Consider the following 17592-nt stretch of genomic DNA (forward strand, 5'->3'; position numbering starts at 1 on the left):
CAAATACATCTGTGAATTGATGCTAGATACATAACAAAATATATTAGCATCATCTTTCACCAGATGTATCTCATAACAATCATTCTGCCATTCAGGACATGAAAGACTCCTGACACAATTGCCATTAAAATAAACCATCAAATACACTCAGCTCAGAAATTACAACTTCTTTTTCTCCAACCATGAGGTCTAAGATCCAAGGCATATACCCCTGATACACTCTAAAGCTCAGCATATCATATATTCTTAGGGTCAAAATAAAGACGGCCAATTCCTCCAGGTAATAATAATCAGCTACATTGTTCCCCCTAACTCCTCATTTGAGCTGTCATGGTTTACAGCAGCAGATCTGTTCTGGAATTTTATGAAAAGGAAAATTTTTTAGTTTAGGCATAAGACACCCAGCAGATTTTCCAATTCAGGATAGTGTTGTCAACTTTTTAGAGATGTTTTCAGAGCAACATTACATTCCCTTTTCCCATTTTCAGAAACTTGTTCAGCTAGCCTGCTGTTAGTTAAACCACCTCTCTCCTAAGGTACATACAGAAACTCCTGGTGTAATGCTTAAGCAAAAGAGTTCAAACACACATTTGTCCTGACTGTTGAAGGTTCAGCAGTGCACGCACAGCATTGCTTTAACCATTCACATTTTCACAGGTGAACACAAGTGCTGTTACTCAGGATACAGCTGAGTAACAGCGTATACAGTAGCTGTAGCTATGCAAAAAGACAGGATGTGTTTCTTTTAGAAGTGGTAAGGCCTTTATGAATATATAGATGTTTATGAACAATAAAAATCAACATAGGTTATCTATTTGTATTCTTATAGAAAGACAGTAAAATTGCAGGCATCTGTGCCTACAGCTGCATTTTAACATAAAAGAAGATTATTTTAAACTGAATTCAGTTCTGGTAACTGGGGAGAAAACATCTTTCCTATTTATGCCAAAAAAATCTTTTTCTTTTTCTTTTTTTTTTTTTTTTTTTTTTTTAATGGAGAATGGCACTTCTAAAGTCCTATCAAGTCCAATGGAAACAAAGTAATGTACACGAAGTCAAAGAGGCTTCAGTTCCATGGGTTCTGGTTTATATTCCATATATTCAAATTTCCAATAGGGGGTAGCATTACACTACTACAAGAATATTTGATATTTAAAATACACTTAGTTTCCCCACATTTGCTAGTCTGAGCTTCCTTGTACAATAGATCTGTTAATTTCCACTCATTCTGCATCAAGAAGGCAGAGACTCCAGCAAAACTACCATACCACTGAAAATGAGGCTCAGACGGGGCCCAAACAGGTATGAATAACAGCAGACTTGACTCTACTGTGCAGATAATAAGCAGTGTGGTGTTCTCATCTCATTCTTCTTGCTCAGCATGTAAAAGAAACAGGAGAGGCAAAGTGCACATAGACTGGATCCAACACCTCACATGATCCATTTCGTTTATATTTTGAAGTTCACAAGACTAACTGTATCTCAGTACTACAGAAATACCTGTGAAATTAGGAGGGCTTGACAAATGGGAGGTGGTGTTCTACATTTTCTTAGAATAGCACATCCCAGTAGAAACAACAGAGTTCTACTGCAGTAGGAGCATTAGCCCATTTCAAGATTTTAAAAGTCAATACAAAAGTACTGTTTAGCCGGAAGCTTGGAGAGACTCAAATTAAAAGAACAATCATTAACATATACACATATGCACACACTTACAAAGGGATTCAAATAGCCTTGCTCTCTTGATTAGCAAAGGAGCAATTTATGGCAAATTTACACCAGAAGAGACATGTAAGACAAAAGGTCCGATAACTCATTCATTTCTTGACACTGAGACATTCCTTCTCTGATGAGGAAAGGGGATGCTTCAACCAACATGCATAAGAGATATTTTACACTTTTCAGTGAGCCATACCTCTTATGCCACTGCACTGAGAATTATCCTAACTTATCACAACTTTTCTTGTCAAAAAGTTTGATTAACAGAAAATTAATTCCAAAGTGCATAAGTATCCCTTCTACTCAAGTTTTCTGCTTGCAGCAAGATTTAAAATCCAAGTCATCTATCCATAAAGAAAAGGGATTCTTTTCTGCAAATAAAGAGTTTAACTACAACTCTACAGTTACAGTGACAAACAATAAATAAAGAAGGGCTCAACTGTGAAAATATTTCAAAACCTGGCAAAGTAAAATCTCAGATGTTGAAGACAAATTAAATCTACCTCTACAGATTCTTAGAGAAGGAGAAATTTTATGTTAAGCTGTAATTACCATTTTGACACATTCACCTAGGGACTGCCCTAAGAAAAGTCTTTTCCTCCTTCTACTTCCCCCAAAGAATGTTGTTCCACAGTGTGAGCTTAGCTTGTGCTTGCACTAAAAATACACTTGGGCCTGTTTTGTAGCCGATGGAGCTATGCCAATTTACATTAGTCTAGTTATTTGATTCCTTCCTTCCAGCCCATTCCACATAAAGACACGAAGAAAAGAATCCTTGTTATAACCTGTGCATCCTGCTCCACACAGAGAGAGAACTAGAGTAGGCTTAATTATGAGTCTATGAAGAATAAAAATGAAAGCCTTGCAACATGATCTTTGCATTCATTTTCCTTCTTTTTCAACCTCACATTTACAGCTAAGGTTACTCAATTTCTCCCACAAAAAAATTTATTAATCAATGATCATTATTAGAAAGAAATGGACAGAAGGACAAATAAGGGAGAGAAAGCTCAAAATAGCAATCTTAAGGCAAGTGTTTTCCTTTATCCGCAGCCCATCACTGAAATTATGGTTTGTCAAAGGTAATGAAACTATAATTAAACTGCACAGCTTCAAAGGATACAGATACTTAACTATGCATGGGGGCTGCTCACAGGCTTCTCCTATATCGGAGAGCACTGCTATGAATTAGTAGGTATAATTATTTCTGTAGTTTTCCAAAGCTTTCTATAGCAGTTATCTCCATAGCACGTGTGGTTCTGCTTGACTTTGCGTTTCAAGGAATGAGATGAATTGGCAAACTTAATCTGGAAATGTTTTCCTCGTGCTACAGAGGATTCAAGTATACAGTTACTAACCCTGATATAGCCCACTTAGCACTTCTCTGTCCTTGTAATAAACCAGATCTGGAAAAGGTTTATATTTCCTTAATATTTTCCAGGCTCAAGTTTCTTGTACATTCAAAATTGCTTCCAATCAGCATTGAATTAGCAGAGGATTCCACAGAATCCAGACTACTGCAGAGGATGTGGCTAGAGGAGAGGGAACACAGCCAGAGTTCATGTCCTACTGATTCCCAGCTGTTGAAACAGTCATTTCAGTTGATTGACAGCTGGCTGCTGCAGTTTATACTGCGAATAGCCCAATATCCTCATGTGACAAGATTTAGGAGCACAAAGTCAAATTTAAAGCCCCTTTTCCATCTACCTTTTGGACTTGTGTGGGACTGAACTGCTTCAGAGAAAGTCTCGAGGATGGCTTTCTTTCATCTACCCTGCTTTAGGAAAGGAAACATGGAAATACATAAAAAATAATGCCAAGGAAGACATACCAAGCAGAGCTTGTATGCCGTGAAGGGACTTTACTGCAGCCTAGAATCTCTGTGTAAGACTGGTATTCACTCACCCCATCCTGGCTGTCATTTATCACATGGATCACATTAACAGTCACTTGTTTTGATTGTTTTGATCTTAACATCCCCATCCCGCCCAACTTTTACACACACACAAAACTTATGTGTTCTTACAGACATATTGATGCATCAAACTGGAGCTGAAGGAGAGTGGATGGAAAAACAACAGTGGCTCCACATAACATTTTTCCCCACACATCTGTCCTACACCCATGGGTTACATTACTCCCTGAAGCAAATTAGTTTTTCAAGCGAGCCTTCGAGATTCAAAATGTTACCGCACTAGCAAGGATGGCGAGAATTCAAGCAAGTCCTTCCCTCCACACTCTCATTTAGGAACAGAACAGAAAAGATTGTGTGCAACTGATAAAAAGTGGGTTAAAGAGCATTTTTTACACTGAAAAAGATTTGCCGAGTTGGTCAGGTGCAGTAACTTTAAGGTATCATTTTGTCACCTTGGTTCTGACCCAGAAGTCCTACACTTCAAGCTGAGTTTAGCCAGCACCAAGGAAACTCAATGCTAAGTATCTACTTACTTAAGATGGGAAAATTGACTAGCTGAAATATTTAACTGCAGATCCTCAGATAGCTTGAACTGCTCCAGAAATTCCCTGTGGTCATCTGCTCTCACACCTCTTACTGGGGAATTGCTCAGAGTTTTACCTAATCCCTATTCAGGCAAAATTGCTTTTGACATAAAAAACAAAATAAAATAAAAAAATCATTGCATCAAAAAGATTTGATGCAATATGCCTCTTCATAAGGATTTAAGAAAAGAATACATGAAGAAAACGTAATACAATTAAGTTTTTCTTTTCTTCCTCTGTTGCTACAACTTGGCTTGAATTTCAGCCATATCCTCAAGCGTGTTCTTGGTATCATGCTCCTTTCTAAATGCTAAAAGATTGCTCAACCCTCAGGCTAATCCCATTCTTAGAAAGAACTGATTTTTAACTGCCATGCTCTCAGCTGTAGACTTTCTGAATCCACTGAGTGTAAAGGTTCCTGCATTAATAACATCTTTCCAGTAACTCTGCAGTTCTTGAAAGACACCATTCTTCAGGCTCAATTTCACACACACAAAAAAAATTCTGTTGAAATAATGTATTCAGTGCCACTGCTCTGTGATCTTTCATTAAATAGAAAATGGCTTTGAACTATTTGTTGCAGTTATAAAAACTAGTGATAGAGTTCCCAGCATTTAAAAAAAACCCAAACTGTAGAGCAGCTGCTCCATCCTGGCAGGTGGATTTCTTCTTTAGTAACTCTTATTAATGAGTTCCTTTTCCGTCCACAGTTCACATGAAAGGCAAACAACTTTCTGTCTCTCACTATAGTCTGAAAAACATCACATTTAATACAATCTTTAGCACTTGGATTGACTTGTCCACATCCAAAGTACTGTACAAACACCATCCCATCTGTCCTGACAATAGCCTTGGGAAGTAAACATTATCCAGATACAGATATTACACAACTAGATGGACTGGGGTAAGCTGGTCAGAGCCACAATAATAAAACCATAACACAAAATTCCTAGATCAGTCCAAATCTCAAGCTTCTTATATCTCTTGCACACCCTGGGGTGGGCAATTCCTCTCCTATTTAAAGAGAAACAGTGCCCAAAACACCATCATCTGCACTTTGCCATCACAAATTCCTGCCAGGAGTCTGCAGCAGACAACTAGCTTTATAGCATAACATGCAGGTTTGTAAAATGCATCCAAGACTACACCAGGCAGGGAAAGAACATCAAAGTTTAGTATGGATTCTTTCTGTATTTCCTGAGGTCCAGAGCAATCAACCCCACTCTTCTACTTATGGGGCGGGGATTGAAATCTGTCTCTCTTAGATATCAAAGATCCACCTTATTTCTTTTAACTCACACACAGCCCAATTCTCTTACGAAGCAAGTGTTTTAATTACACTGATTTCAGTGGCCCTTCTTTTAAAAATGTCAGAGGAAAGCCCCCTGAAATCTGCAAAAAAGCGTCTGCTGACCTCAGCAGGACATTTTCATCAGGACTGTACAATTGCATGAGAGGTAAATTTGGCAGTCCCATCTACTATGTGGACTTTCAAAGAATTCCCTTTCTTTTCTTCTGTAGACAAGTTCCCTAGCATTTCAGCAGAAGCATTCACAACTATGCATAATAAAGCAATACATAAAATCACAAGGCAACTAAAACAGTCCATCCTGAAAACTGTTTGGCAGGCATTTCTATACCAGAATGGATTACCCACGTTTTCTAACCCTTCTACCTATGGGAAGTATTCATTCTGTTCTGAACATATAAATATTCTTCAGTGATTCATTCCTCAAATTGGTTTCAGTGTGGGTTTTTTGTGGAGCAGGTAATAAACAATTTTCTATTCAGTGAAATTGTTGCCACGCTTGCCATTTTCTTGCTAACAAATGCCAAAATCACATTACCCATTTGAAGGTGTTGTTACCATATTATTAACTTTACTAAGCCAATATTAGAAAAAAGTATTTGCTCTTTATGAACGAAGTAATACAGCTTGGCATAGGGTTGCACAATTATAGAAACAGTAAGAATTTGCCTACATCACAACCTCTACACAACTGACACCTTAAGGCTCTAATCTGATTACAAATCCATATGGGATATTATCAGCCAGACTGAAGGTATTTCCATAGATATCTTGAAGTAATTGGGCATCATGAATTACCAAAACTAATTCCAATCACATGTCTTGTCATGAGTTGTGGACAAGTTTAAGCACAGTTTGTGTAATATTGCTGGAACACATTTCATCCTTCCAATTTGCATACTTCCAGTTTTAAGTGGCTCTGTCAAAATGGTTGGTAGGAAAGGTCACACCCCCACCGAGCATCTATTTTCAATTCGCTCATCTACTCACAGTGAGCTGCTGTCAACCCTCCAGACATCCCATCCAAATGATTGCTATCCTACTGATACTCGCCAGTTCCTTCTGAACCACGCAATTACTTTGATATCGGTGACTGTTAATCAAAACAGAGTATTTTCTGCACAGCATTCTTTAATCCATGATCTTAAAAATATGTTAGTAGACATTACAAACATTTTGCAGAAATGCAAGTCAAGGAACTGAGGGTTTTTTAAAGCAACTTTGTTCATGCTCTTCCAGAAAGAGATGAACCACATGGGAATCAAACCTAGGAAACTTAATCCAAGGCTGCCACTGGAGTTATTTGCTTCCCTCTGAGTTCAGCTCAATGTAATCCATGCTTTCCTAATCTCTTTTTGTGGTTTCTTCCTCTGCAGGTGAATTCTACTTTCTCCCTTTTAGAAAATGAAGATAGAAAGTGTCTGCTAACACTTTATAGGATTCTGTAGAATTTTTCCAGAAAGAAATGGATTTCTATTTAGAAAAAAAGCTTTCCATTTTCCCATTGTGGCCACGTTCCAAGCAATCTGATCAGTCTCTTTACAACTAGGTCAAAAAAAACCAACCCCCACAAATCCTACATTCCAAAGAGAGTAATTTTTTCCAGCTTTTATTGTAAGACTCCTCCTCCTTCAAAACGTTTTTTTCTCTCTCTTCAGAAAAGCTATTGCTCCCAACAGAGGAAGAAGTAGCTATCAGTTGTAGTAATAATAAAAGCTATTATCCAGCTTGATTGTATTTAGGGGAGGAAGTAGATTTTCCCATTTGTTCATTCTGATGAGTATAAAAGGTCAATACCGTGGTTTATCAATATCTTCACTGGTTCTCTGACAGAACAGCAATCCAGCAACACTTCTATTTAGTACAGAAGAATGAATTCCATTAAGCTATGTTGTCTACATTCCCTCATATAGGAAAGATGCTGTCTTCTCTTGACATTATTAATGTCATCTCACTTAGCAGTGCTTCTGTGGCAGGCACTTCTTTTCCAATTACAGACCACAGGCTATCTATTCCACTTACTGCCTGATCCCAAGAAGTGCCAAGAGCTTAATTCTTATTATTCTGAATTCAGATTAGAACCTTTATTCTTAGCACAAATGCTGTGGGGATTCTTTCACGACAGATGGAGAGTATCTTCTGTATTATTTTTCAGATAAGAGGTAAGGCAGCCTCCTACAGGGCCAAAAGCAAGTCAGATCTGCACAGTTCTGGTATGGTTGGCATGTCTTGTATTTTACTGTGCTATCTCAAATCTAGAGACATACCTACTAAGTGACATCCTCCAAGCAAAGCTTTGGAAGAGCCATGTCACTCACATGAGCCCTTACCAGCAACAACAAAGTAAAAGGAAGCTGGGTCTCTTCTTGATTACTTGGGACTGAAGCCTATTGCCAAGAAGCATTATAATATTGTACAAAATAACAGCGGCAAACTGAGAAGAAAAAAAAAAAATCTTCCTTCCCCTGTGAACTGCTGATAAGCAACATCTCAACAGTAATGTATGTAAAGTGCCAGATTGCCAAATTATGGTCCAGTCCAGTCACCTCATTTAGTGGTGTTAAATGTTATGGAAGATGCACCTCACTGCAGGTTAATGTATCACAGTCAGGACTTAAAGAAAAACAATTGGAATTAAATCTTCAAAGAGAGCACAAATGCAAGTTTTCTAATTCATGCCAAAAGCCAATATTACCCAGAATCAATGGTCATCAAAGCATATGAGACTCACAAACACACTGTCACTCAGGTCAATAATACTGATGACTGACTTCCAGATTCCTCTGAGGTGCCAACTGTTCCTGTTAGAGTTTTGAAGGTGTGTGTGTTGCCTAACTGCCCAGAGCTCTGAGATTAGAGCAGAAATATAAGTAGGAACAATGCTGTAGAAGCTTACAAATGCATCCTTCTCAACCGAAAATTTAGACAGCCTGTAGCTTTTCTGAAGGTGGGAGGAAGCATAAAATGTTACAGCATCACACATCAATACTGTAAAAGAAAAGAAAAAAAATCTTTGAAAAGAGATGTAAAAGGCATGTAATTACAAATAATCATGTTCCCATACTTTCAGAGAAAGATGGGAAATAAACACGCTACAGGATAAACACATAAGGTGTTCAGTCTCATGGGGAAAGAGGTAATGGCTCCAACAGAAAAAAAAAAGCTACATTAAAGTGGTATATAACGATATACTGTGATTTCTTTAATATCTATTTTAATACTACATTAGAAAAGTACCTGATTAAAAGACAAAAAAATTGAAAACATTCTCAGTTACATAGATGTGACAACGTAGTCTGCGGCTGCTATTTCTTGAATGTCACTACACAAGTTTACACCTTATAGACCATCTCTTTTACCACTTTCAAAAGCAGTGTCTACAGTGAAAGGAGACACACCAGCTAAATCCAGGGTTAAGGGGGAAGTACAGGATTTGGAAGATAAAGGCTATATTCCCAACCCAGTTACAGGCTGTTCATGACTTTGGTTAAATCAGTCCAGGCGAGAACACAAAACAGACTTCAGTGCAAGATGTTCTTTAGAGTTCAAGCCCCTTCTCTGCCTGAGGACACATTAGCCTTGCTTTTCTCTAGGCTTAGTCTCTCCCTGGTCTACAATGCACAATGGAAACACAGATATTCGTAGTAGCTCTAGATCTACTCAGAGAGTCTGTACTCACAAAAGGCTGCATGTGATTAACAAGCCCTGCAGGGACATGGTGCCACATGATTAAATAAACTGAGTAAAGTGCCTGCTCAAGGATCACAGTACAGGCATGCGCATGCCTTCCCTCACAGTTGTAATGCAAAATAAAGCAGTTCCTACAGAACAGACTAAAAGAGGTAAATTTCCCATCAGCTTATCAAAGCAACTCTCCACTTAAACAGAGATCCACATCCCCCCAAGGCAGGTACCAGATCTCCCTATTCTATGTAGGGAAGGGTTCTTAGCCACTCAGCACTGTGGATCCTGCTACCTGACAAAACCCCTAACCTCTTTTCTGCATCATGACCACAGCATTCCCATATTTCCGCTTACTACAGATATGCTGGGAGATTCCAAGTTTGAGTCATACAGTTACTGTGGTTGCAGGAACTATACAAATACCTCGCAGAGGATTTGGGTAGACCAGCTCCTAATTTGGGACCATTGTCACCAAGGAGGTTTTGGTATTGTTAAATGAGCAACTAAAGTAGATAGCTGAACACCAATACAGAATTGATGATAACAGACACACACAAACTGACACTTTCTTTTCTCCTCTATAGTGGCAAATTAACAACCAAAGCAGTAATCAAGACTATATTTCTACATACATAAGAACTCCCACTGACATAAATATGAGTTTAGGCTGAGCTAGACATACATAAAAGTCATTCCTACTAATACACATATTTCAAGCTGTCAACAGTGATTTGAATAGAAAACTAAGTAGTGTGAAGGGACAGCCATAATCATTCCATATTAATTCAACTTGCAAGAAGAAGGTGGTCAGGGGACAAAAAGCAAAGCAAAACTAAAACCAGTACTTGTCAGATGGAAAAGGACAAAAAGAGTTGGAAAATAATTTTATTTTTCAGACTTCTAATAAAATTTACAAACAATGGTGGTGTAAAAAAAAAAAACACCCTATAAAAAAGGTTGACATAATTTCTCAAACTATAGCATCAAATGAAGTTACAGAGCAACAAGCATACAGTGAAATTCTATTCATCAAATTAGTATTAGCTAAGTAGCTGAAAATGTATTAAGTAAAGTCTAATAATAAATAAATCTCTATAGCTTACGCAGAAATCCCATAACAATCCAACATTCCAAGCTTAAAATATACTTACAATACACAAAGAATATCTCTGCAATCATCTACAGCACTGAAATCACCTAGGCAAAAATTACATAGCAAAGGCACACCTTGTGAAGTTTGTAGAGAAGGACATCTTGAGCACACTACAATAACATACAACAGAAAGCAAAACACCCTGCATGCTTGCTTATTAATCCCCAATGTCTAATATGAAATATAATATAGAAAAAATAGAAGCAATATTTAGTGACTTTCTTCATGCTGGTTCTATTCTTCATCCAGAGTGAAGCAGAAAGGCTTCCTTGCCCTATTTTCTGTTTGAAACTTGGCACTTTCCCACGGTATGTTCTCCCTATGTTCATCATCATCCTTGTCATTAGTGGAGCAGGTGGTTCTTAACCAAGTCAATCCCAATCATGAACGCCACCATGCCTTCCACATATGCATGTCTTCATCCTGCAACCTGTCTCCAACTCTTCACATGCTGAACAACCAAGACACACAGACAACATGTCCAAATCTAACCTCAATTTGCCAAAGTTTACATACAGGGCAGAAAACAAACCAATGCTTATATCCTTTATTACTGCTGTAGACTCTCCTCTACTCAGGTCACTCACTCACTTTAAATAGTAGGCATTTAAAAACCTTCAACACAATTTAATTAACAGCTTAACTTGAAATTGCAAAGGAACTCCAAACACTGGCACACTAAAGCCTTTTGTACATGAATTTGAATAAATGTGAAAACCTGGTGTCTTCATTAATCCATAAATCAACTCCTCCTGGCCCTAACTGCATCTTAAGCATATTCTGTTTAGAGCACAAAGATAAGAATTATTTTTTAGTTACAGCATATGGATTTGTGCTTTCACCATATTCATCATGAGAAAAGCCAAAGACAGCGTACATTAAATATTGCTAAAATAACTCATCTTGACAGTTTGGGACAATGTATCAAAAGGTTAATTTTTCTTTCAGAAGTAAAAACAAACCCATGAATCATTCCATTTAATGAGACTTCTTTCCTGACTGCTTACAAATGGGTTGAAAAAAAAAAGATAAGATGTGTGTATCTCATGCTAAAACAAGAGTTAGTAAGAGGGCTGCACCAGTGTTTCTCTCACTAAATTTGTTTAAATATTGACAATCCCTGACATTCTTGCCAACTGATATTTTCAGGGCAACCAGAAACAGCATGAAACCTGACAGCACTTTGCAATAAAAAATGTGGGGGTGTATGTTGTTGGGGTCAACAGGCAATTAAAGAAGTAGTGACATAATTTAGTCTTTAATGGTTTTGAAGATATACAATGGAATACTCATCTTCAGCTTCTTGTCTGCCACAGATATCCAGGGAAAATCTGACAAATTCATGTCTAAACTGACAATTCACATCACCCAGAAACATTTGGACCATGTGAGCGAACTGTACCTTAAATTCTTTCCTCACTGCCTACAACAAATACATCTTGGAGCTTTCTGATCCCAAAGCAGAGCTTTTCTAAGAATCAGTTTTGTGCAATTTTCCCAACTTCTAACTACAGGCAGCAGACACAGGAAGCCGCTGCCTGCACTGCAAAAAGAACAGAAGTGAGAGACTGAATCTCAGGCCCTTGCATCCAGCCAAGCTTTCAGAATTAGGCTAGAGGGCTAGGAGGGCCTTTGGTGCAGACGGCTGGCAAGGATGGTCTTGGAAGAACACTGATCCTACTGATCAATGTAGACACAACCTTATAAGGCCTGTCACACCAGTGTCTCCCTACCTCCCAAATGGTGCAAGTACATGACAAAGTAACGCCCAAGATGCTGTTACAGAGGCTATAAAAGCACCTCGGGCAGACAACATTTTCTAGTTTTCAGACGTGAAGGCAGTCAATGATGCCAATGCATGAAACACCTCATGAGAAGAAAATAATCCCTCAAGTTTATAATCTTTTAATTTTTCTTTCATAACTTACTATATGCTCAAGCCCTTTTCATAGCAGTGAATTGTGTAATCTCACATGCTCAACTAAAATGTACACACTTCAGTGGCAGTATTTAATTCCTCAAACAAAAGTCTCTCTTGCTGAATCCCTATTTCACACATTCCCTAATTTGAGCATTCCCTCTAACCTTCCCAGCTTTTCAACAACTCACCAACACAAGCAGCTTTACCTTTTTGTAGTTTAGCAAACACAGTCATAAAAAAAGTCTCTTCCAGAATGGGTAAAACCAGATACATTTTCTTCAGGCAATGTACAATTAATGTACAAAGCTTACTGCCATAAAAAGCCAAGAATTTAGCAGGGTTCAAAAAGAATTTATAAGAATATCGAAGTCATAGTTACAGATACTGGCAAATCTGTTTAGAAAGGCCTATGAATCTCCATAACTCAGGTTTTAAGTCTTTATGTGACTGGTGATCAAAAATCATTTTTCCTGCAAATACACCGTCCTGGTAGTAGACCACTAATGAGTTTTTATATACCTTCTCTAAAGTATCTGTCATTGGCCAGTTATAGTACTGGATTATTTGATCTCCTATGGATTGCCATGCTGACTTGACTGTCTTCTATTTCCCCAGTGAGAAGTTTTGCAAATCCGGCTTCTTGTGCAAGACATGCTCAAACAATGATAAAGAATATAAAAACATCAATAAAATAAAAAGATAAACTGTGGTCACCTTAAGAGCAGCACATACTATTTGACATCCCTCCTTTCTTCTTTTGAAATACCAGCAGCACAAGAGATCAATGTCCTTCATGCTAAATTACTGTTATATGACAAATTCAGCCCTCTCAGTGCCTGTAAAGCTTCTGTCTCTGTCACTGTAAGCCACTCAGATACACCCAAAGCCAAAATTGACCAATTTAAAAGTAATGATCGATGGCCTATATTGCTCAGTGTTTTCTTGATCAGGCACAGATTTTGAGCAAACCATGGGCTAAGCCTCTCAACTTGAGCATAAACAACACAAAAGTTATTACTTGTTCAAATTATAAAGGAAATAATAGTATTTATGACCTGCAACTTAAATCATTTTAAATTAATCATGCTATATTAAGCAAGGCTTGTTAGCATCTGCTCAGTGTTAGGTATTTACCTTTAGTCCACCACAGATTGGACAAGCTGAAAAAAGAGCTCTTGTCATCCCAAGGTGGGGGCTACATGTGTCATAGGGGTCAGCTGAGGCCCCACTAGGTGGTGACAACTCACTACTTTTGGAGTCTGACACCTGTCCTTGTGGCTTTTTGTCTGACCACCTCGAAACAAAATCCACATATGTCTCATCACTTGAGTCCTTGCTGCCTTCTGCAAGTGAGGATGAAGGCCTCCCTCTGTCCTGGCTGTGCTCAGGTACCCTCCATGGTAGTAGCAGTTTTGGGTCACTAGCACCTTGAGGTGACAGGGCCTGGTCCTTGGATAGCGTGGAATCTGCACTCTTCGGTTGCACATCTTTAGAAGCTGCCTGTAACAAACTCCTGGGTATATCGTAAATATGTCTGAGCGAGCTGGGAACCTGATACTCTGATCCTGCACCTCTCTGGGGCTCACTGTGAGGACAAGTACATAAATTCTGATCCGAAGGAAAGTTCAATGGCAAGCTTAGCAATGATCCAAACTCATCACCATGGCAAATGTCCAAGCTGCCAGCATAGGAAGAGAAGCTTCCAGAGTAAGAAGAGTGACTACCAGTAGCTATTCCACTGTCAGAAGAGCTCTGACGACCTATTTCCTGTAGCTGTCTGGATCGGAGGGGCTTTGGAGGCAGTTTAGTGGTGCTACGTGCCCCTTCTGGAAGGGTCTTTTCTTCCCCAAGATAAATGCCCTTTGCAGCTGCCAATCCATGACTCTCTTGAGAAGTGCTGGCTGAAGACTGTTCAGGCCAAATTGTCAGTCTGCTCCCAACACTAACATCTGAGTGGCTGGTATCTGAAGACGAGCTTGAAAGACTTCTGTCGTCTCCTAGAAAAGAAGAAAACACATCAACCTATGTTTAAAACACAATTAACAGACTGAAACATGGCAAGTATGTACAAACAGAAAGGACCCTGAGATTCCATCTGCTTTTCGTAAAGGGAACTCCTGTCAGAAAGCCAGAATTCCTGCAATAATTCCTATCCCCATGGGAAAAACGAAATGCAAATAGTACGTTACCTTACCATAAACCTACCACGCTGCAGAACGTAATGCATTCAGGGCTAAATTTTTTAGAGTTTATGCACCAAGTTCTCCCATTTTCAACCATATTTTACTTCTGTACAGCTAATTGGTTTTATTTTAGATACTCCTATCTTATGTCACAGGGAATAATCAAAGTCCCACACTCAGAATAGCTGAGGTTGCTCTGAAGAAAACCTTGTTACTGTAAGCCAAAGCCCCATAAAACATTTCCATGTTTCTATTTGATCTGAATCAACCAAATTATTATCTTATTTGTACTTTTTTTCTTGATTTAAATCTTATCTGAATGATATCAAAGTGAATGTTAAAGAGACAACAAAAATAAAATCAAAGTTAAGACTGTCCTGTTCTCTCCTCTGAGCTCTCCTACACTGTACTTCTCCATTATATCCATACCAACACACGACCACACCTCACTATAAAAAAAAAAGTGAGAATATTAGTATTATAAAAATGTTTACATATCTAGATACAAAAAGATCTTCCATGATTCATCTATGCACATTTTGCAAGAATTTTTTTTTCTCACTGATACTTGCAAGAAGGACACTTTTACAGGTAACTACTGCTATCCAAGACAGAATACGGAAGAAAAAAATTAATCATTGGCATGAAAGGGCCATAAGGGCATAAGGACAAAACACAAACATCACACAAACACATACACAAAACCAACAACAAAAAAAAAACCACACCACTTTCTTGTAGTGACACACACACTCCACAATGTTATTTTCTTTCTTCTTAATAAAACCAATGTGAAAGCAAAGGCTGACAGTTGGATCATTTTGTAGGTATTAATTTTATTAATTTTAAACCTTGGGCATAAGTTGCCAAATAGGGTAGAAAGGGGAAGGGTCTACTGCAAATTGTGACCTGAGCTTCTGGTGTTACTAGGGTATTTCTATTCTCAGTTTTTGAGGGAGAAGTTTAAAACAATTGTCCTGCTCTTCTTGGAGTAAGTATTTATATATACTATCACAAAATAGCAATGTTTATCCCGTGAAATCTAATTCTTTCTTTTCCCCCAGTGCCCATCGCACAACACTGTCTTGTGACCCCTGTGTAAGTGTAACTACTGAGATTAAATTATACAGTTGCCTAGATGGAAGGCACAAACTACAAAAATATTAGTGTAGTTCTTAGCAACAAGTCTGGAAGAAGAAATATACTTGTTAAATAAAAGTTATTCTGCTTACAAAAACATCTATTTTTATTTTTAAAATAAGATTGTTGTATTTATTTGAAATCACTTCTCTTAGACAAATATTTTAGGCACTTTAGAACTCTGGAAGGGAAGCCCTCCACAGTCTTGAAGAAAATGCTCTAACCTTGTAGAGCTACACATTCTCCAAGGCAGTGGCAGAACCTAGATCTCCAGATTCAGGCAAATGTTCCTTCCATCAAACCTACAGGGACAGTCTTGGTGTTTTATTTCCCATAAACACAAATATCTAATTTTCCTATACAAAACTTAAATAACAGAATATCAAAATCTTACCTGAGGATTCCTCATTCTCTGAGGATTATAACATTCTTAGGAGAATAAGGTCATAAATTTAAGTAATCTCAAGCAGAGAATGTATATGAAGTTGGGCTATGTTTTCCAACCAGACTGACTGGATTAAAAAAAACAGGCATGCTTCTCTATCAAGTTGCATTTGTTTTTCATCAATCTAGTCAAGTCTAGTAGTTATATGCCAACCAAGAAAAACCTCAGGAAGTCTCGGTGGAATTTAGTCACAAACCACAGTACTCAGCAGTGTCAAGACTAAAGTAGCCATTGACATGTATAGAAGTACATAATTAAGCTCCTGAGGATCTTCAAAGGGCCATTTTTAGGCTCGTAGGCTTTAGAGCCAAGAGCAAAGCAGATGTTTTGAGGATCCAACTTCTGCTATTAAACAATTCAAATGGCAGTTCAGGGCATAGGCCCTTTTACAAATCCAGTGTTAGACACCAATTCTACTTTGATGCATAAAGAACTCCAGAAGGAACATGTACAGATAGCACCACAAAGAGCAAGAATAATAAATCTTACAACCAAAGCACCAGAGTCCTATGTTTTCCTACAAAACTCTGCTGTAAGCCTGATTTGTGAAGTATATAAGTCAGTCCATCTCCCAGGCCTGAGTCAGTCAAGTACTTAAGGAGATATCAAACTTGACACAGACAGTTCTTTTGAAGTTGCACATGCACAAATTCAGTAGGATTCAGCATACTAAAGGATTTTCCTATGTTAATAGTGTTTGATCCCAAACTCACCCTGCTCAGCTGCAAAACTGCAATCTATGTTAATGGACTTTAGACAATGCTGTTGAAGAACTGCCCCACAAGCAACAGCAGCCAAATCAAATATCTTGACCGTTTCTCTATTATTTTTCTTTTAAACTCAGCATCTTATAATTATATACATATTCTCATTTCTAAAGCCTGGGAGGGAAGGAATACCACTTATTTTTATTTACTTAAAGATACTTCTTACCTCCACTGCCCTGGCGACTTGTATGGGACAGCAAGCTCAAGCGCTTTTCTAATTGCAAAGCTTCATGAGCCAATCTTTCTTCTGAATAGGCTGGATTTGTACTTGGATCTTTAAAAAGAAACAGAAAATAAATAAACAAAAAAGAAGAAACATGGAAAATATATAAAAAGAAGTAAAGAAAAAGAAGACGTATTCTTATGTTAGATAAGAACGTTAGATATTCTTAGGTTCTCATGTTTGATCTTCTACTACAGGAAGGTAAAATGCCGATCAGAAAAATGTATGGGACAATCTGCCTTCAAGCACATCCTGGAGAAGTGCTACATAATAAGTTAGAATTCTAAGTGTCCAAGGCTTTCAGGGATTATACCCAATGTCTGTAAGAGTTACCACCAGGGACAGAACCCTGAAAAGCACAGCACCAAAGGCAATAGCTGCAGAGATAATTAGCAACCAGCAGGTCTAGAGGAGTTGAAAACTAACATGTGACCTGTAAAACGTGTCCTGACTTCACTGAACTCATGGGAATTTTATCATCAAGAGAGACCAAATTTTTCATCTTACAAATTCAAAAATCTACATCATAAACTCGGAGTCATAGTGATT

General features: G+C 38.1%; 1 protein-coding gene across 4 annotated transcripts in view; it reads right to left on the bottom strand.

Moving 5' to 3' along the window:
• Window positions 1-17592, bottom strand: part of DOK7 (docking protein 7) — a 68443-nt gene that overhangs the window by 25013 nt on the left and 25838 nt on the right. For all 4 annotated transcript variants that reach the window (XM_049797912.1, XM_049797914.1, XM_049797915.1 and 1 more), the window contains 2 exons: window positions 16987-17094; window positions 13420-14282 (listed from right to left, as the gene is read on the bottom strand). In XM_049797912.1, coding sequence (XP_049653869.1) covers window positions 13420-14282; window positions 16987-17094 — 971 coding nt within the window. The remainder of the gene's footprint in view (window positions 1-13419; window positions 14283-16986; window positions 17095-17592) is intronic.

The sequence above is a fragment of the Accipiter gentilis genome, chromosome 3, assembly GCF_929443795.1.
Source record: "Accipiter gentilis chromosome 3, bAccGen1.1, whole genome shotgun sequence".
NCBI classification, from domain to species: Eukaryota; Metazoa; Chordata; class Aves; order Accipitriformes; family Accipitridae; genus Astur; species Astur gentilis.